Source organism: Leptinotarsa decemlineata, unplaced genomic scaffold, assembly GCF_025532065.1.
Source record: "Leptinotarsa decemlineata unplaced genomic scaffold, Ldec_3_MD MMD2_tig00026282_RagTag_RagTag, whole genome shotgun sequence".
In the NCBI taxonomy this organism is placed as follows: domain Eukaryota; kingdom Metazoa; phylum Arthropoda; class Insecta; order Coleoptera; family Chrysomelidae; genus Leptinotarsa; species Leptinotarsa decemlineata.
The window spans coordinates 1,703,787-1,725,002 of NW_027412668.1; the positions used below are offsets into that span (position 1 = coordinate 1,703,787).

Consider the following 21,216-nt stretch of genomic DNA (forward strand, 5'->3'; position numbering starts at 1 on the left):
AAAAGATCATAACTATGATTTCTCGCCCATCGGAAAATGTTTTGATGCCGGATAGATTACACAAACAGAATGATTTCTTCATTTACTTCGCTAAGACGATGCTCACTACACGAGTTTCTCGATGTTAATGAGCTCTTGTTCCTCTCCGCCGGCGTTCATATTCAGAGCTCATAATTTCAAACAGTTTTTGACAGTGAAACCATCACACAAATGGGGTGAAAAATTGTAATCAGAGATTGTATCTCGCATATACCAATAAATGAAATAACTCGTTAGCATACATGTGAAGTTTGGAGAACATTAGACGCAAATTTTAGAGCCGAAAAGCCAGATTCTTCCAAGTATACGGGTCTCAAAGTGTCAACATCTTGTTGTTGAAAACACATCTGTAGGGTTGGCAACCCTGCCAGCGTTGCCTTTCGACGGGCATCTGCCTGGCACATGTAATCCAATCCCGATACCACAACGTCTAGCACTTATCTCGCTCCAGAAAAACCACATGTTTACACAAGCCTCAATTAGTAAGAGCTCTAATACGAAAGTCGGATTATTTATTAGCCAAAATAAATAATTTTCTACGAAAATGCTTTCTTTTATGGTTTCGCTTTTGGGCCGATGACAGGTTTATTGAAAATGGTTATGAAAAGGTGATTTGTTTGCCCCCTTCTCGAATAATATCTCACTCGGAATGTATTCTTGATTGATAAACAACTGACGGTTCTTCTGGTGAAAGAAGCGAGTGTTCTTATCATTTCAAATATATTCAAGGGATTACTCATGGCCCACACAACATCTATTATTTTCGACTTGTATCGACTCTTAATACATCGTTGATGATGCTGAGATAAAATTAATGGGTTTATGTGATTCGGTCGAGATCGTAAGGACAGGAATTTATTGAAAACAATGCGAAGGCAGAAATAGGAATCAATCTAAAAAAAGAAATGATAGGCACACCCAGTCTCCTAGAAAGGGTCTATACTATTAAATCCTTTGGTTGAAATCAGCGATTACGATCATTATTCAAATTCGTTAATAGCGTTTTCTCAATATTTATTTTTATACTAGGAAACTAGTGGAAATCCTCAACTGGAAACGAAAAATTTCATTGGAAAATGTTATAAATCTCAAAAAGAAACAATATTGTGCGTTGACATCTATATGACAGTTTGTATATGACAGTTTATTGTAAAAGCCTGCAATAATACAAACTACACAACGGGGAATGTTCCTCAATTTGGGTTGCAACTTTGAACAAAATGAAGTTGAGTTCCATTCATGAGTTTTTCAAATTCGCTTCGAAAAGTATTTAAATTGACGTTTCAAATGTTGGGTTTTAATTTTTAAAGGGATTTGTTTCTAATTCACATATTGGCAACAGCGCTTAGAACTTTACCTGCCATTCCTAAAAATATTTTACCTTGCATATAATATATCAAGTTGAAATAATAGATATTCTACTTTAAAAAAGGAAAATTATCTTTATAAATCAACAATTAAGGCAAAATATAAATAACAGTTCAACACCACCTCCACAAGCCACATAAACAACAGTTGTTTTGTTATTTATTTATATAGAGGAAGATAGGTTAGGTGCACAAAATGTCATGTGACAGAATGTCTCGGAACTCGGAACATAAGTAAAAAACAGAACAGCACGCCTCTGAAATATGTCATCTTTGTTTGTCTCATACAGGTAACAGAATCATTGTCCTTTATTAGCTATAACCGATGGTGCCAAATGGTGGAATAGAAACGAACCCCTTTAAATGTTGAATGCATTATTTCATTTCTCTTTTTAAAGTATTTAAATATTTTTTTAAAGAAAAAGGTTGAAATGAGAAGTTTAAAATGCGTTGTTTAAGAGCTCTTTCATGAAAACTACTTGATTTTCGTCAGGAGGAACATTCCTCATTATGGTGTTAACCACGGTAAATTTTTTTGAAGAGTAAAATAATTTTCAAAATTTTTGTGCAAAGTTATTTTTATTTTTTGTTAACATCGAAAATTACTCAAAATCATACAGTATTGTAAAAAGAACTCAATATTCAATAATATCAAACCACGAAACATCAAAATAGAACACTGAAAAAACGTTCTGTTTATATCTTCATGTCTAGCAACATACACAACAGAAATTATGAATAGTAGGAATAACATAATTTGAAAAAATATGTTTTTCCATCAACTAGCTGTCGTACCCCTACGAACGAAAATCAATCGTTTAGCCTGCTTATCTTCTAAAAACTTTCATGATTGTTCACGATTGTTACACTTTTAATCATTCCATTGGAAATCAATAATAAAGATGAACATATGCTTGCAAAATGTTGAGATATGATATCTGAGGCTTTAGTTTTATTTTTCTTATTTGGGGTCTGTTGAAAAAATGAAGTGAATTTTCATTCACCTCAAAAATATGTATTTATTCATCAATTTCTGTTTCGTCCCTTTTGATCCTTTCAAAGCGAATCTGGATTGCCGTTAAATGACGTCAACGGCAATATGTTCTTTTATTCTCTGCGGGAAGGTTCTTGCCGTTTGGCCAATATAAATTTTCGGACAAAACCACAAGAGCCAATTTATATACTTCTGATATATCCACCAATAGTTGAAGTTTCGTCATCATTATCTTCTCTAAATTTGTTTGGATCATTTTACGCCTTTCCTTTGGTTTGCACAACTGATATCTAGGCTAGCAAAGGACTCAACGAGTTTCCTTTCCCATTATTAGACGGCATTTAGCTGCATGAGTAAAACTTTTTATTGAAATTGAAAATGATGTCGAAGCAGACAAATGGTGAGTAGGTTTATAATTTTTTTTACCACAGGATTAACGTGGCTTCTGTCCAAGAGACGCTCGACCAGCCCAATTGTTTCAATTGTTGATTAGTAATATTCTATGAGTCTTCTATGAATCTCTTTCGAATATATTTTGAATGCCCTAAAAATGTGTAAAATTGTATTCTGTACATATTCTATACGTAGTATAGAATTGATTTGCTGGTGGATATTTCGTGCACTCAAAAACTCCAAGAATACATCACTGCGTTCAATGTTTGAAATTGAAGAGAATCATTAGTGACATGCACATTCCAAGTGCATTGAAGGAGATAGAAATCAACGTGCATCACTCGCAAATGCGTCTCTTCCTTTGAAGGTACTTGATTGATTGTACTTGCATTTTTGTGTAATCAAAAACTCATTCAGAAAGGTACACCGATACGAGTCCATATATTTACAGCGAACCTCACATCATGAGTTATCAATGGCAGTAGCTGATTCGCCAATTCAAATTGATCGTTTAAAACAATTTGGGAAAATTAACGTGTTAATAATCTATTTATAATTTATGTGCGGATCTGATTACATGCGAATTTGATTACATGCGAATTTGATTTACACAGTAATGCAAAAATTTATAACGTCAAAAATGACTGTCGTGAATTCAATTGATGAAGAGCGAACATTAGGAATCAAAGCCAATTTTTACTCAGAATGAATTACTTATCTATGAATAGATTTCGCAGAAAATCGTTGTTATTATTCAATTGTTCTAACAACTGTACAAAGAGCAAAGAAAACCATGTTTTCATAATATTGTTTATACAGAAATGAATACTACGGTTGCCTGGATTCAATGTTGTTTGGAGGTTACAAAATTCAAAATGTGTGATAAACTAGTATGAATGAAATCTTCGGGTGATTGATTACTCAATTTAAATGATCTAGATTGATACTTCATTAAATAGTTGGCTACTTTGTCATTAGTGTCAGTTGTCGTATGCCATTGATGTTTGGTACTGCTTATTTTGACGTTTTGTTTGACATCTTGAAGTCGTTTTCATTTTATTCATTCTCCGTTGAGTTTCTTCGATATTAATTCGAAGTGATATCGGTACCAATCAACATGACAACTTAATCACAATTATTCGATAGGTTAGATTGTCCGACATATATTCAATACCATATATTCAAAAAAGAGATAAAAAACATTCCATGAATGTATTACTATTACGATATGTATATATTTCCTATATTCAAGACTTCATTTCCAAAATTATTTATTGTGTCCTGTTATTGGGTTTAGATCCTATTCAAACAATGAAACTTTTTTTCTATCAATGACAGATACACTAAGTAGTCAACTCAAAATAATGATTGTGTTCAATATAAAAACAGTTTTTTGAATAAGTGTAACTGGTAGTAATATTAATGTACAAAAATAATGATAAAATAATGGTTATCGAAGATAATACTTTGGGAAAAACATAAGTGACCTAGAAAACGATACCACACTGTTTCCATAAAAAATTATGATTGTAGGGCATACCGGCATCCCATTGATGTTAATCAACTGTTGCTAATAATGATAATGTTTTGGAAAAGAATACTCAGATAGTGAAATAATGGTTATCACAGATAATACTTCGCAAAAACGCTCAATTCTTTCGAAAACCGTTCCCACAAAGACAGTGATTGCCCAGCACACCTTCAGAGTTCCCAAATTGATACCTCTTTTGAAAACACCATGAAAGCGAGTCAATTTGGCCTTTAAAAAACCCACAATTACCCCTCTGAAGCCTCCGTTCGTGTGTCATTTCGGTTCTGGCCCTGCATTTATCTCAAATTGGTGTAATCCGAATGACAACCGAAATTACATAGGTTTCTATTGCCATTAAGTTGTCGTCAGAGTAGTCCTTTAAAACAGAGTTTTACACCTCGAAAAGCGACCGTCCGATCTTTCGAATAAATAGCTATAATTATTATAAAACGTGGATAAAAAGCTGGGCCGTGGCACGTGGATTTAAGGCGTTTCAACCACTGTGTAATTACACTGTACCGAAAAGGTCCACCTTTATCGAGGGCTTTCGATCAAGCTCCCTGAGTTTTTCGTATTATAACTTCTCCTTCAAATAACAGGGTACCTCGCTTCCTTGCGGTTGTTCCACTGTTTTTATTAAATGTCGGCCAAACTCCCAGTCGCTACCATCATCCCATTATAGAGCTAGTCATTTTATCTGGCGATAATGATGATGATGAGCTCAGGTATATTATGTTTCAGGAAATTAGTCAGAGACTGCGTGGCAGATTATTAATCGGGCGTTTTTAGATTATTATTCAATAAGCGCTAAACATAGATTCTGTGTCAACATAAACCAGTTGGAGTTTATTAAATAAAAGTCACAAAAATCAATATATCTCCAGAATATGTACAATAAAGGAAGATAAAAGAGCTTTCATACTGTCTACCGCAGTAGTGGGCGAAATTGCATAAGAACCTTCAGACCACGGCCAAAAAACCCGGAAAATAGCTTTCACACATGGATAGTGTTATTCATTTTCATCATAACGAGTCAGTGTATTCAAAATTCCAAATAGATCTATTTTTAATAAAACCAACCACTTCATTATGTTTCAACTGAATTTTGTTTGTTACAGATACGACAAGAAAAACCTTATTATTTAGCAGACCCAGAAGTAGACTCCCTTGTAAGTACAATTTTCATAGACAACACTTAGATTTAAGAGCATGATATGTTTACGTTCAACTACCACGTGTCTGATATATTTCTTAATGACTGTCCTAAGAATTATTCGACCCAGTGCAGATAAAGACGAAAAGAGAAGATTAGGCCTAAAACAGAGCTCGGTGCATACCAGTTCTACCTAGCTTCATGTATGTCACTTCGACAAAATATCTCCCAGCACTTATAAATGCTGTCAACTTTACTTTTTCGAGGTCACTATAGAACTTTGACACCGCCTCACTGATGATATCTGAATAAATTTGATCACGACGTGGGCAGATCTCTTTAATTTAGTGTAAACCATATGCGTTCGAACAACCTGCTCGCATGTTGCTCTGAAGATGTACCTCCGAATTAATTTATGTATAAAACGACTCATCAATAATTTAAATAGACTCCTCAGCTCCGATTTGCAATTCAATTTATGAAAGCAGAAAAACGTATGCCGTTGTAGAAATGTTGATTTCATTTTCGTTTTGGGGACATCAAATTTTATTTATGACCGACGGTAGAACGTCGAATTCGTCAAACTCATGACAAAGAAACGTTTATATATGTCGAGGATGGTTGATATTCTTTTTTTAGGTTCAACCTTCCGCTACGCTATCTAGGTAAAAAAGTGACTGGTCCAGTGACAGCGCCAGAGAATGGGTTTTATAATAAAAAGATTAGTTCTGTTGAATCGATTTCTGTGAGAATAGTGGAAAACTGAACTCAAAATATAAATAAAGGACATTGAACTGTGAAGTAGGACGTTTTCTTTGAAACGTTGAACGAAAGAAGCAGATATAATGCGTCACAAACCAGGATGGAGACACATTGCATTTCACCTACTGCCTCATAAAAAATTATTCTAGTTTCAACTAATCTTTCATCCAATAGTCCAGTATTTTATTGAGGTTCTCTCAGTTGTGCCATATCAAACCGTTCTCATCTAAGAAACATGCTCCGCGTCCTCTTTGAACCAAGTTTCAGTAGCTTGCTTTGTCTGACCAACGCATATTCTGTCGCGGTTTCCTTCCCACAGCTTGTTTCATAAATTCTACAACCATCTTGTTCATATCTGATGTGTTTGTATTGTATTTCACAACTATCTTTCAAAAATCTACTATAAATTTCTTCTATGTAAACCTTCCTAGCTATAGAATTTTTGTGAAAAATCTTTAGTTAGCCACTATATTTTTTATCGTCCAATAGCAAATCAGTTGAAAAGTATCTTTCCCAAGTATTCCACTACTAAACATTGTAGAAGGTACAAAATGCTTTCAAAACATATTTTTAAATTGTTAGATTACTGAAATTTTCGGGAACTAGTGCTTTGCAATTTTTCTAAGCACTAACAAAAAAATATGTGAAACCTGAAAATCACAATTGGAAAATCACTATTATCAAACAGCAGTGAAAAAGTCATTCATGAATCATTGAAATGTGACAGGGGTATTTTTTTAAACCAAACGGCATTTGTCTCATTTGAAAATTTTTCAAAAATCAGTCAAAACTCCTTACCTTTTTGGACTTTCACAAAGCTGAATTTTCCATGCTATAAGCTTTAGACAAACGAATGTATTACCTTATCATAGATTCTTGTTGAGTTTTGGTCTTTCTTGAAATCACAAAATGTGATTTCAGTTCTTTCACACTCGCTTCTGCATTCGACCAAATGAGTTGCAGCTGAGAAACGACAACGTTAGGCGAATTGTGACACCCTATATTTCAGCAGCGCCATCTTAAGGTCATTTGTAAAATCTCAAAAAGAAATCCTCTCGCCCTATTCTGAATGACAGATATCCTGTAATTTTAGATATTTTTTTCTGGAAACAAATTGGATTTGTTGATTGCTAACTCAATGCATTCTTCTTCATCTCTGTGATCGAGTTCTTCAACAAAATCTTTTCGTGGATGACCAAATACTCTGTTGATTGTCACTTTCAAAACTCGAAAGGAGAATTTGCGGCTTCTTTCTCCGCAGCTGGTTGTACCGTCACGTGACCTTGTAACATAAACGGGCTGCTAGATGGAAATGTCGACGGATATCTGATGTAAATAAAACTACTCGGTATCAGGGGTGGCCATACAGGCGATACAATTGAAAACTATGAAGCCGGTTGCGATTTTTGAGAAATCACTTCCTAAGATTGTGAATTTGTTGCATGTCGATTGTATGTGCTTTAGGAGGTTTTATCGGAAATAATGGCCACTTGATTAGATATGCGTGATACAACTTAATGTTTATGCACGACATTTGACGACAGGATTGTACTGAGAGTTTGAAATTAATGTGCTTCTTGAAATTAGATAAATTAGATATACTCAGTTAGGCACATACAAACTTTTTCCCATTTTGCAAAAACAAAACAAAATTGTTGCTTAATAGCTTGAGTAAAGGAAATTTATGAATTAGAAAAATTAATAAATTGTAAAACTAAAATTCGAAACTCATTTGTTATGCGCAGAAAGTACAATATGTTCAAAAAATATGTTTCGAATTTCGATTTTTTTTTAAATTAGTGCTTCAAAATTATTTCAAACGCCAAGAACTAAAATCTGTGAAATATTTTTTTATGTATATCAACGACTTATTGGAAAACATGAAGAATCCAATACATTGCTTTGCTGACGACAGCACACTTGCCTCGTCATTCCATTTGGATTCCAGCACATCTTCATCGGTATCTCCTATGAACTGGATATAATAATGGCAGGCCAGACAATTCCGCTTTCTGCTTCGATGAGTTTGTTTGGGGTTGAAATGGAGACCAATATGTCTTGGAACAATCATGTCGCTGAAATTGCAAATGTTGCTTCTCAAAAGCTTGGAGCACTGTTCTGAACCAGAAAACTGTACACACCTCAGCAACTTTCAATGCTTTATCAGATCAAATCAGACCTTCTTTGGAGTATTGTTCTCATGTATGGGGCTCTACCCCTAAGCATCCCCTGAAGATGTTGGATTATATCCAGAAAAAAGCCAGTCGCCTGATTGGAGACATCACTCGCAACCTTGATAGTCTAGAACACCGAAGAAAGGTTGGGGATATGTCTCTTTTATATATACATTCACGGGAGATGTTCAAGTAATTTGGCACATTTGATTCCACCAAGAGCGGTACATATCAGAAATACGGGACGGATTGTGGCTTCTCATCGTTATGAGGTTCAACTCAGTACACCTTGAACTCCACTGTTAGAGAACGCTTTCATTTGGAGAACTGCGTGTATTTGGAATAAACTTCCGGAGAATTTTTTTCTAAACGAATTTAATCTTCAGCAATTCGAAACCAATGTGGATCATTTTCGCACAGGCATTAGTCTTGGAATGCCTTGAAGATTTTCTGGTAGTGCTTGTGTTTCGTATTTAAAAAAATCACAATTGGAAAATCACTATTATTAACAGCTGTAAACGAAAAGGCATTCATAAATCGTTGAAATGTGGCAGGTGTATTATTGATACCAAAAGGCATTCGTCCCAATTGAAAATTTAAAATAAATAGTCAATATTCTCTACTTTTCTTGACTTTCAGAAAGCTGAACTTTTCATATTGTAAACTTTGGACATACGAATGTATTACCTTATCTAAAGATAATGAGAAATGAAGTGATAATGAATACAACCGGTTATTATTTGTAAATGATGATCTACATTATACTTCAATGCTCGTTACATTATTTAGAATATATCATAACGACTTGAAAAATGCAAACGACCAGAAAATGCATATCTTTCAGTCATTATAATAATTGTATCGTTATAAAATACACGAGTTGGAATTTAATTCAGACGTTTTTTAATTGTACTGATAATCACTACTGACGATTTCATTTCGCATATTTACCGCGTGTTCACTGATCCACTACGAGTTATCCTCAATTGTTCAAGAACTATTTCTCATTCGTAATAGTTGAAGACTTCAAAAAGTCTCTAGACAGGTGATTTCAGACATATAAATTATACGATCTAACATAGTTCTAGTGATATAAGTTATATAGTAGTTGAAATTGTAAAAAAGTATCTTACGTAGCAAACATTTCGTCAGGCGATAATCCACAATGAAAATTTCATGGCTGAAACACCACCTAAGAAATCGCGGTTAATTTAGACCACCCACACACCTATTTAGGGTCACAGGTCGAGTAAAACCTGACCATGAAGATTGTTAAAATCGCCAGTGTTGTGTGGCACCCCAAACTGCTGCCAACAACTCGAAACATCACGGCCAGGGCCAAAAGATCTGTAACAAAACTGATTGGAATGGTATATTAAACAGCAACAACTCATAAAAATGTCATGGCTTTCGAATGATTACAAACAATATTTCTTTGGAGAGTTTGTCAACGCGTTGAATTGGTTTTCGACAGTTGCAACATAATTGGGCAGTATTTTGTGTTTATGTTTGGGATTTTTATTGTTCTAATGTTGTAGGTGTAATTATTATTAATAGAACCGTAAATGAAATTTCACGGGAGTTTTAAATTTGACATTATCACTATCAAGTATTGGGCCACATTTCGCTACCATATAAATGTACCAATGTACGTGCTGTATCGCCTTGAACTTTTTTTTTTCATGAATCGCTGTTACGATTTTTATTTGCCATCATCTGGTACTTCTAATCCATTTCTTTTCAATAGTTGTCTATAATTTATGTACTTCCATTTCTGGTAACCTTTTCAACCTCTTTCAGTGTTCATTGAATGATTCTTGAGCAATATTTTTTTCAATTCTGTCAGTAGTAATTGCTAGGTAGATATTTTCATACTCATCATCATATCCAATAGCTTCCAAAATCGATCGTTAAAGTTCACTTGGCTCATTCCCCTCACCTCGAATCTTTTCCTGTTCCAAACTACCTTGCTTGTGGCTTTTTTCAAGGCATCTGAGCATGGTTCTTGTATTTCTAATTGTTTTTCTCGATGGGTTTTTGTGAGGCCTTGACACGTTTCCTTTCTATAAGACTTTGGAGTATTCTTAAGATTGCTCCTTGTTATCTTCTCCTTCTGCAATCTCATTTTCATACTTATCTCTTATATAACCAGTAGTTTTAGATCTTTCTGTCTGATAGTACAACTATAGATATCTTCAATTTGAATGTGATATAACCCTCAACCAACTTCCTTCATTTCCAGTCCCACCGTCACCGGGCAAAAACCAAAATCCGTATCCCACATTGTATGCTAATGAGTCCGCGCACCAATTTCAATAACACCTAAAAAACTAATTACACCGCCGAAGAGATGTAATCTCGAACAAAATAAACCGCTATCTTTGGTGCTTCAATTAATTTCTGGTAGGCCGGTGCACGGTGAAAGAAACTTGGCTACTGGACGGGAAATATTATTTATTGCCCTATGGCCCCTCTGAGACAATACTCAGAGACACCCGCAGGTTTGAAATTATTTTTAATGTGGACTTCTGAAGGGGTTGTCTCTCTAATTAAATTCGCTTTGTAATGAGGCGAGTTGGGGAGGAGATGCTTCGCTAGATGTTAGTCGCTAGCGAGAATCGATGGCAAATCCAGTATTCACTGGATTTGCCAATGTTTGGATAAACTATCTTACTCACTTTCACTTGAATTTCGAATTATTTTTCACTAGCTATTTAATTATATTACAGTAGAAAATGAATTCTCTATTGTTTCGCCAAAACAATTATTTTTTTCAAATAATAAAAACCAAATTCGGCCATACACGATCAGTGAATCATCGCCAGCGAACAATATCGATATCAATCAACAAACTCATGTATGCAATCAGTGCAGTTGGCTGTGAGAGAACAAACTCTTATCTGGATTTTTCCGAACTGGTCTTCCAATTAGCCTCCTGCGAGCACTGACGCAAGAACATTGATTTTACGGCATCAAGGATTAAAACACAATAGGTAATTCGAGTGAAGCAGAAAAGGCTTTTGTGCTCAGCCGTTTCTTCACCCCCGATCCTTGTATGTGTAATGGTTGTGTTGCACACTCCAATTGTTTGCATTCTCCGGCGTGCGGATGAAAGATAACACGATGCCCGGGTCCGGGTCCCAATCTCGTGTAATTTTCTGTTCTGTGAGTACGTTCATTGTGAGCGCACACCTACGCCTTCTATAAACAACGAGCCAGACGTTAATTCGGTCCGGAACACAGTGATTTATCTAATAACTCCGTTCTTATTGTTACAAGTAGCGGTAATCACGGCTAATGGGATTTCTTTTTCTTTGCTCGAAAGGTGGGTTTGATCCACTATGGAGACATTGGTGGGGATTTCTTTTGCTAAATAATTGAGTGAAATATATCATGATAGCTTGGAAAGACTCATGAGTATGCTTCCAGCATTTGATAAAAGTTAGAATTTGATACAGATTGATATAGATGTAGTAGATTGGACGAGGTTACGGAATGATACGCGTATTCACACCGGATAAGGCATCAACAATACATTCTCTATCATATTACACAATATAATCGCTACTATACCAGTTATCCCGGTGACTAACGGGATAACTGGTATCAAGTGCTCGTTTTGCCATTAAGGGCTCGTTCTTCTATCAAGGGCTCGTTCTGCCTGCAAGGGCTCGTTTTGTGCTGCTGGTGTGTTTAGAGTGGACTTCTTCTACTAGTTTGTATCTGAAAAAAACTTTTGTCATGATCTACATCTTTGTTGAGGATGTAATTACCTTTTTAACACTCGAGATACGCCACTGCTTTCAAAATGTTCAAGGCTCTCACACTTTAATTGAATACTAACCTTCTATCTCAATGGGTTTAATGAATTATATACGCCAAAAAATTCAATATTCCTTTAGATGCTAGTGATCCCATATTAGGAGCTATTCATTCGCTTGTCCAGAACTTGAGATGATACATTTTGAAAGATACAATGCAATGTCGTTACATCAAAATCAATTTCATTCATTATTCTCATCCTAATACACCTCTGGACTAGATCCCTCATTCATTCACCTCAAATACTTCTACCATTCCAAACAACTAAACGCATTCAATCCGAACTATAGATCTATCAGCGCCTATTGCCCGTCTTCAAAGAACTGAAACTCGAACGACAGGTTTCCCATTCGATTTTTTATAATGGTACTTTGTATTAATTATACTCGAAAGATTAACTCGGTCCTTTCCGAAATCCATTAATATATTACAGAACATTTTAGTCTCATGATGTTTCTTCGGTTCTCGAGAATAGAGTAATGTTTTATCGGGACAGGGTTTTACCTCTGATCAGGTCAGCTGTCAATCAAGCGTCGATAAAAATCGACGAACAAAGTGGTGATTTGTGGCCAATATTCAGCAAGGAAGCATTGGTTGACGATATAGAAGGTAGAACTGGTGGCTCTGGCGTAAAATATATCCAGAACAAGCGCTGATTCCTACATCACTGTTCTTGATGCGCTTTTCATTTACCCAGTTGGTGAAATTAGTCTATTTCATCATCTGTATGTACGTCGAGTGTTCTAGTGTTCAGAGAAGTGCTTGTTTCTGGAGATTAAAATCTTCTGAAAAATATTTTGTAAGGAGTGTTTTCTAAATGATTATATCATCAAACAATAGCTCAATATCACTCTAGTAGATGTGGAAAATTTTAAGAGAAATTCATTTCAATTATAGAGAACCATAGCAATAACCTCTGATATCAATCATGTAGATTTACTTGTCTGGGGAAACACTGGTACAACAGTTGAAATATCATCAATGAAATTAGTCAATCGGTATACTGAACTGTAGATTTTCTTAAAGGTATGGATCACATGCTTTCTCGAATATCTTATTACTTCTTCGATGACAAAGAAAATATCTACTTTTTTCTACCAGATCCACAATATAAATCCTTCACACAGTCACTCTCATACTTACTCGTCACTGTCATACATTTCCAGTCAAACTATCTACTATTTCACAAAAAACCGCTACTATTGAAAACACATTAATGAAAATGCAGTGGTTTGGACACAATCTGCAGATTCTTCTGTATCTGTAGAGTAGGGAGGGTGAGTGTAGACTCACAGCACTTAGGATACATGTGTCACATTGTACATCCTCCCGAGGAGTTGTCCATCCTGTCCTTTCCAGGAAGGTGAACAGGTCATTAGAAGATATCTCCTTTATATTGGCAGATGTGAAACAAGACTCGCGGAACACACACTCTCTTTGGCAACCTTGAGGTTCTCACGAAGGCCTCCGTGAAGGTTTTGGAAGGTGCAGCGGCAGTACTGTCGTTGCGCGGCTTCTTCAACCTTCTTGGGGTTTCCTCCGTAGAGGTGCACACGTAAGGGAGATTTCCTGCAGGGGCAACCGGTTCCTTGCCTTTATTCAGGGCTGTTGGAGGTGGAGTGGGAGAGGAAGGTGCAACTCCTGCCTCTTACGCTCTATATCTCCTTTTGGCTTCGGCGCCGCAAATGCGCTTACCCCTTGGCCTTTGTATTACATCACGAGGTGATCTGCTATGTCCAAGCGGTAGATTGGGGTGGACATTTCTTTTCATCTCCAGCCAACGCCTTAGATTGAGGTGAGCACTTCTGTCCAGCCTCGGGATCGGTTTTTGGGAATGGCCCTGCGGCCATTCAGCTGTCAGCACGATTCCTTTCACCTCAGCTTGGGTAGGCTGCTGCACGGTGGCATGTTTTGCAGAGGCTTTTGGGGAGTTTTAGCTTCCTTTGCCCTACTTATTTCTGCCACTAACCGGCGACTCCGGCCGTAAGGCCCTTCCCGGACAGGGCCTCCAGTCCCCTGGCCGTTCCCCTATCCACCACCTGGGTTCGCGCCCGATAGGTAGCTTAACCCACGGGCATCTTTTTCCGCATTTTATTCTGAGGGTTTTGATTGAACACTTTTGATGGAAAAATATTTTGGCGCCCAACATGGGGCTAAAACTTATACGAGAGTGGTCTGCAAATTTTTCCACCTCAACATGAAGATGTAGCACTCGTGAATAGCTAGCTTCTATTCTATGTCATTGAATATTCGTTTTTGAAAGGCAATACGCCAATCAAAGATGAGTCTGATTCTGTGGGCAGCTGATTTTGAACGGGGCCGTAAGAGCTTGGGAGACTATGAACGTTCGGGAAGTCCAAAAGCTGCAACTACCGACAAAAACATCGCGAAAGTTCATCAAATGGTGCTAGATGACCGCCGAATTGAAGTGAGAGATAAAGCAGAGGTTATGAACATGTCGAAATTTCGTGTTTGTCACATATTAAATCAACATTTAGGCATGAGAAAGCTGTCCGCGCGCTGGGTGCCGCGTTTGCTCACGTTACAGAAATTGAAGCATCGCTGGAAGAAGTATATAGAGTTGAAAGGAAACTGACTCTGTTTAAAAATGAGAAAAAAATCTGAAAAACTGCCTAGTATCTTTGTCAGGTCGGAAACTACTCTTGTATTTCTCTCTTTGAATGTTATTTCACTAAAAGCTTTTTTCTACTTTGCTGAAGTCATCCCTATAAAATATTTCATTTGTCACTTGTATGTGACCTTTGCTCTCCCACTCTTTCCTAGACGTCTCATGAAAATCTTCCCGAAGCTGTCGATCATGAAGGTCCTCGCCAACGAGGTCACTCTGTGCACGATTCTCGTTATCAGATATGCAAAACAATTGCATCACCACACATCTCCTTGGTTCATTCGCCACTACGCTTTCGAAAAGAGTCAGTTGCAACACGAATCACCAAAATTCCCATCGAACAATGCTTGTAGATGTTTAGAAAGTGATCCGATACATGTTCTATTCGTATAGTTTTCGAGACAAATGAATAATTTGGTATTCTTGTCGTTAAACGCCATACGATCAAGTGATTATCGTAAAAAGTAATTTATGCGTGAAATAATCAAGAATATGAGCACTGAATATGTTATGCCGTGTCTGGTGAGAACATTTTAAACGACTGGACCAATTATAATTGATATTTTTGCTCACCAGTTTTGATAGGAATTGCTCTGAGATCTGAAGAGATCTCAAACGGCGGTTCATCTGCTAATTTGCTGATTTGCTTGTGAAAGAACCACGAATATGTAGTATCTACTGAAGTCATAGTACGCGCAAACTAAGACGAGATTTTGATGCGCATTTAAAACTGAATTGTACCCGCCCCAAACATAGCTATTGGACAAACAAACGGATGTCAATAGTTCATTGGCGAAATATGACTCAAGTTGGCGGAGTCTGTTGACACAGAACGATTTTAAGCTTCTTCGCTGACTCATTTTAGTTGGCCCTCACTTTTTTATATCTGCTTGTAGACTTTTATTCACTGATGACATTTCTTTTTCAGATGGTCCAGGCGATACAAGTACTTCGGTTTCACCTCTTGGAGTTGGAAAAGGTAAATAAAATATTTCATTTGTGGAACTGAATCATAAGCAGAATCAGGTTGGTTTCGAATCACAATTAGATGACTCAAGAGCTTGACTATCTCATGAAATATAGATACCTGTAATATAAAAGCTTCTTTGAGACACTCACGAATTGACGTTTCTAGAGCCTTTGTAACTACCAGTGTACCATAACACTGAATTTCGTTTCTTTGAAGGCTGTCGATTTTTAGAATTTCTTCCTGACGTTTCGCTGGGGCGAGTGGCTAACTTCTTCAGAGGTTTATACATCTGAGTTATCTTGGTGCAGGTGTTTTCTCGGACAGGCAAGTGGCGTTGCAAGCTCTTGGCTCCTACCGAGCAACGTCTAAATTGGTAGCAAATTGCCAAAAATGACTCTCCTCAATAGAAAGACTTAACAAATTGTCTCTGGTCTGGATTCCACACAGGCAATGATGCTGCTGAAGGGTGCTGCGAGCAGCTTCATTGGACCAGAACCTGTCGTTAGCATCGCTTTAGGTTTTACCAAACAAACATTGAACACCTGGATTTAAGGACTTGGCAAAATCTTCCAGAACAGAAACAAACAGTTGTTGGACTACAGAAGTGATAAACTACGATGTTAAACAAGCTTTTTCACAGGTCACTGTCGGAAGACAGTGTGTGTCTGTCGCCTATGTTTGGAAAATGATGAAACAGCAGAGCGCATACTTGTGCGGAGGCTTTTTTGTATCTTCTTGGTGGGTTTGAAAACCGTTTTGATGTGATTTTCCAATTATTTCTGTGACCCTAGAGATATATGGTAGATAGGCACGTGCTCCTCCCCGTTTTGAACCGTAGAACTTTTCAGTTTCATGGCCTTGTTGATCTCGGGTACACTGTATCCATTTTATTTTGTAGACGGCTTTTAAACCTGAAAAATAATGACATTGAAAACCTCGAAGTATCGAGGAATAACCATCTTTCTTATTTCATCAGTTCGGACTTCCATTGTCTAATATAATATAAATTGATTTGAAATCCCTGAAAAAATAAGAGATCAACCGAGAATAACAATTTTATTAAAACAAAAAACTGAAATTACAAGGAAATAACATACAAGCTACAACCTGAAAATAAAAAATTGTAATATTAATAAAAGCTGAAAATTAAAAAATATTATTAAGCAAAATTAAAAATCGAAATTGTAATTGAAATTGAAATTAAGAGATTCCAAACCAAGTTACGTCACGACGTTTCAATTGTTAGTATCCACAATCGTCTTCGGGTGATAACTGGACTTATTCCTCCGAGATCTGACTATTTATAGGTCATTCTGGTGCTTTCACCTTTCACCTACCCCCTTTCCTCTTTCCGCTTCATTGGTTTTAGCGGGAGATGACCGTTTGGCGGGAGTTGGTCGTTTTTCGCTTGATGAGAGGTTTCCATATGTTACGTATCTCTACGCTAGCTTGACTAAATGCGTTGTTGGACAACATATACGCGGCTTCCTTGAATTTTCTCCTAAACCAGTGTTCCTCTTTGTGGATGATTTCAGCTTGAGCCCACTTGATATTATGTTGATGAGTCCAAACATGCTCTGCTATTCCAGATTTGCTGGTTTCTTCTCGCTGTGTGTGTTTCTTGTGCTCAGCTTTGCGAACTTTCAATGGCCTCTTAATTTCACCGATATATGATTTTCCGCACTCGCAGGGTATTTGGTGGATGCAATTCTTGGAATCGCAGTCCACGTTTGGTGGCCTGGTTTTTGTGAAGCTGCTACGGATAGTGTTCCCAGATTTGAAGCAGGTCCTGATGTTATACTTGGACGCAATCCTTCTTATCCTTTCCGATAATCCTCCTGCTGCCTTCTAGCTAAAGCCTGTTCTACCATCACTCTGGAGTAACCATTCCGTTGAAGGTCAATTTTGATGATGCCTATTTCTTTTTCGAGACCTTCCTTTGTATTACAGAGCTCGAAAGCACGGTCTAGTAGAGTCTTGATGATTCCTCTCTTAGTCGATTGATGGTGGTTGGATTTCTGGTTCAGATACTGTCCTGTGTGAGTGGGTTTTCGATATATAGATGTTTCCCATTTAGTGTCGGTCCTCTTCACCAATACGTCTAAGAAAGGCAATTCGTTGTGGACTTCCTTCTCCATTGTGAAAGTGATGGAAGGACTTACGTTGTTGATGTGCTTCAGAAAAATGTCTAGTTCTGCATTTCCATGGTTCCATATTAGGAAGGTGTCGTCTACGTATCTTAACCTGACTCAAGGCTTCTTGTGGGCTTCTTCAATGGCCAGAGTTTCAAACCACTCCATATATATTAGCTATAATCGGTGAAAGTGGCGATCCCATTGGCAGTCCCTCATCTTGCGTAAAAAATTCGTCATTCAGTTGGAAGTAGCAGTTTCGTACACAGCATCCTAGTAATTTCATGATTACTTGTATCGGTAAGTTTGTTCTATCTTTTAGGTCCCCATCTCCGGATAGCTTCTTCTGTATGATTTGAAGTGCTTCTTCGGCAGGAACGTTGGTGTAGAGGCTTTCCAAGTCAAAACTGATCAGTTGATCCAGCTCTTTGACTTCGATTTTCCCTAGTAGTTCAACGAAATGTCTTGAATTTTCCACAAAATATGATGTTTTTCCTTGCATTGGTTTAATTATTGGTAGTGAAAACCTGGACAACTTCTGAGTGGCTGAATCTCAGGAGCTAATGATCGGTCTGAGCGGAACATCCTTTTTGTGGATTTTGGGTAGTCCATACAAGTGAGGTGGCTTACTGTGGTGCGGTGTTAGCGATGATCACTCTTCTTCCGAAAAATAAATAGAGTTAGAGGTTAATCATTAATGATAAAGCTAGTTTGTTAAGCAGTTGCGCTAAATTTGAATACCAACATTAAAAATGATCAGTAAGCTATAAGAATCAATTTTTGAAGTCAAAGTTTGTAATTTCAGTTTTTGCTTAATTAAATTATTATTTTTGGTTAATCTTTTTGATTTTTTCTCAGGGATTTCAAATCAATTTATATTATATTAGACAATGGAAGTCCAAACTTATGAAATACACCACGAAACATTGTCAACCACCTTCAAACAAACCATCTTTCTTGTTCGCATATCATAAAATAGGGCTCAGCAATGTTGTTGCAAACCCCAACAAATTTCACTTCCTTTCTCAAGGAACTCAAGTATCATGAAGGTGACAATTTACTGATGATGGATCTTCAAAATAGGTGTTTGAGGGGGTATCATTTGTGAAAAAGGTTTCAAAGATGTTAGTTTTGATGATTGTTTGTGAAGAAAATGAAAAAAGCAAGAACACTCCCCTGAGAAATGCTGGTGTATATATTTTATGAGCAATTGAAAATGGTGCTGTTACTAATGATATTCATGATAGACTCAGAATTGATTCATTCTCAAATTTGAAGATGTCAAGGATGTTCCAATAGTAAACTTGGGATGATCAGACTTCTATACTATACTGTAATAAAATTCCTTCTTCACGGAACAGCGATGTCAGATAGTTCCATTGTGAGATGTAAAGGAGTGAAAATATTCAATATTATCTTCCTCCTAATGAGGAGGTAGCTGGGAGAGATAGAGTCCGTCAGAAAGTGCAAAAATTGTTCCTCCATCTCGAAAAATTTAATGTCGGCCTTGCTCTCCCATTACGTCGCCTTTCATATCCAATTATCATCAGTCCAAAGTGAAAACTAACTACACCCTGCTCGATATCTCTTCGTTAGCGGAACGCCGGGAACGAACAGGCTCTTAAGTGATTAGGTTTTGTGTAGAGTACACATTTTCGATGGTATTCGAACGAATTTGGGGACGGTAACTCGAGGCACCGAATATTCGGCACAATAATGGGTTGTAAGACCGTCTTCCCTAATTAGGTGGGAAGGAGGAAAACGAGGGATCGATAACACAGGCTGCGACATCGGCACAATGCACCGGTCGAGTTAAAAAACATCGCAGCGTCTCGAATTCACGGCATGTAAAAATATGGAAATCACCAGCCGGAATTTGGATAACCAGTTGTGTATGTAGCCGTCGATGGATTGCAGCTCGTTATTATCATTGTCGCTGCTGAGCGTGAGAAAAATGGGGCGACGGGAACAAAGAAACATGAGACAGAGTCGCCTTTGAAAGAGTAAAGTGGTGAAAGGATCTCTATGATTCGTGAACGATGCAGATTCTTCAATGCTGGGGCTGAAACTCATCCAATACTTTTCATAAAAACATATGAAATGAAGGGAAAAATTGGTTTCATCTTCACAAAAATCAGTAATAAGTTACAAAAATGATTTGAAGCTTTATAACTCCTATTTAATTATATGCGAGCGCTTTCGACACCTGGTCGTGCTGTCATCATCAAGGCTGTACTCAAACCGAACATGTCAACCTCTTGTTTGTACTTTTATGCGGTTCGAACGCCTTAGTGCAGGTAATATTCTTTGTGTTGGATCTTCTCTAGGTTTACTGTTTCTAGAAGCGTGTATTGTTTTGTGTAATATATTGAATGTTGGTCTTGTTGTGTTTTGATTTGTATTTGTTCCTCGATAAGTGAATTATGACTGTTATACTTATGGATGTTTAGGTTTCGTCAGATGTCCATGCAGTTTCCCTGATTGACTTGTTTCATGAGTTTTATGTTCTCTGGTGGGGGGAAACAAAGAACATAAAACTCATAAAACAAGTCAATAAGGGAAACTGCATGGACATCTGGGAAAACTGGTGGGGGGAAGACCTAACATTCAATATGTTACACAAAACACACACTCCTAGAAACAGTAAACCTATAGAAGATCCAACACAAAGAATATTACCTGATGTAACCGAAATACAGGCAAATTTACCTAGAGTACCTGCAGTACCTGCACTAAGGCGTTCGGACCGCATAAAAGGACAAACAAGAGGTTAACATGTTCAGTTTGAGTAGAGCGTTGATGATGACAGCACGACGGCCAGCTGTCGAAAGCGCTCGCATATAATTAAATAGGAGTTATAAAGCTTCAAATCCTTTTTGTATCAAATAATAATATTAAAATACTGAAACTAAAGGAAAATTAGTTGCACTTCACTCTGGAATCAAAACAATCGCCATCTGAGTGGAGAAGAAATGATAAACCTCGTCCAGAGCGCCCGAAAGCACAACAATCGGCTGGAAGCCGATTGTTGTGCTTTCGGCGCGATTGTTTCATTAAGATAAGCCAATCAAAACAATGGTAAAACTACATGGATTAAACTTCTAATTGCTTCCACATCCACCGTACTCGCCAGATTTGGCTCCCAGCGACTACTGGCTGTTCGCACACTTTAAAAAAAATGCTCACCGGTAAGAAAGCTCGTTCGAATGAAGGTTATTACTGAAACTGGGGACTATTTTGAGGCAAAAGA

The 21,216-nt window shown here is 37.2% G+C and overlaps 1 protein-coding gene across 4 annotated transcripts in view; it reads left to right on the forward strand.

Moving 5' to 3' along the window:
* Positions 1-21,216, forward strand: part of hth (Meis homeobox homothorax) — a 232,104-nt gene that overhangs the window by 72,175 nt on the left and 138,713 nt on the right. For all 4 annotated transcript variants that reach the window (XM_023174510.2, XM_023174512.2, XM_074179586.1 and 1 more), the window contains 2 exons: positions 5,443-5,493; positions 15,793-15,843. In XM_023174510.2, coding sequence (XP_023030278.2) covers positions 5,443-5,493; positions 15,793-15,843 — 102 coding nt within the window. The remainder of the gene's footprint in view (positions 1-5,442; positions 5,494-15,792; positions 15,844-21,216) is intronic.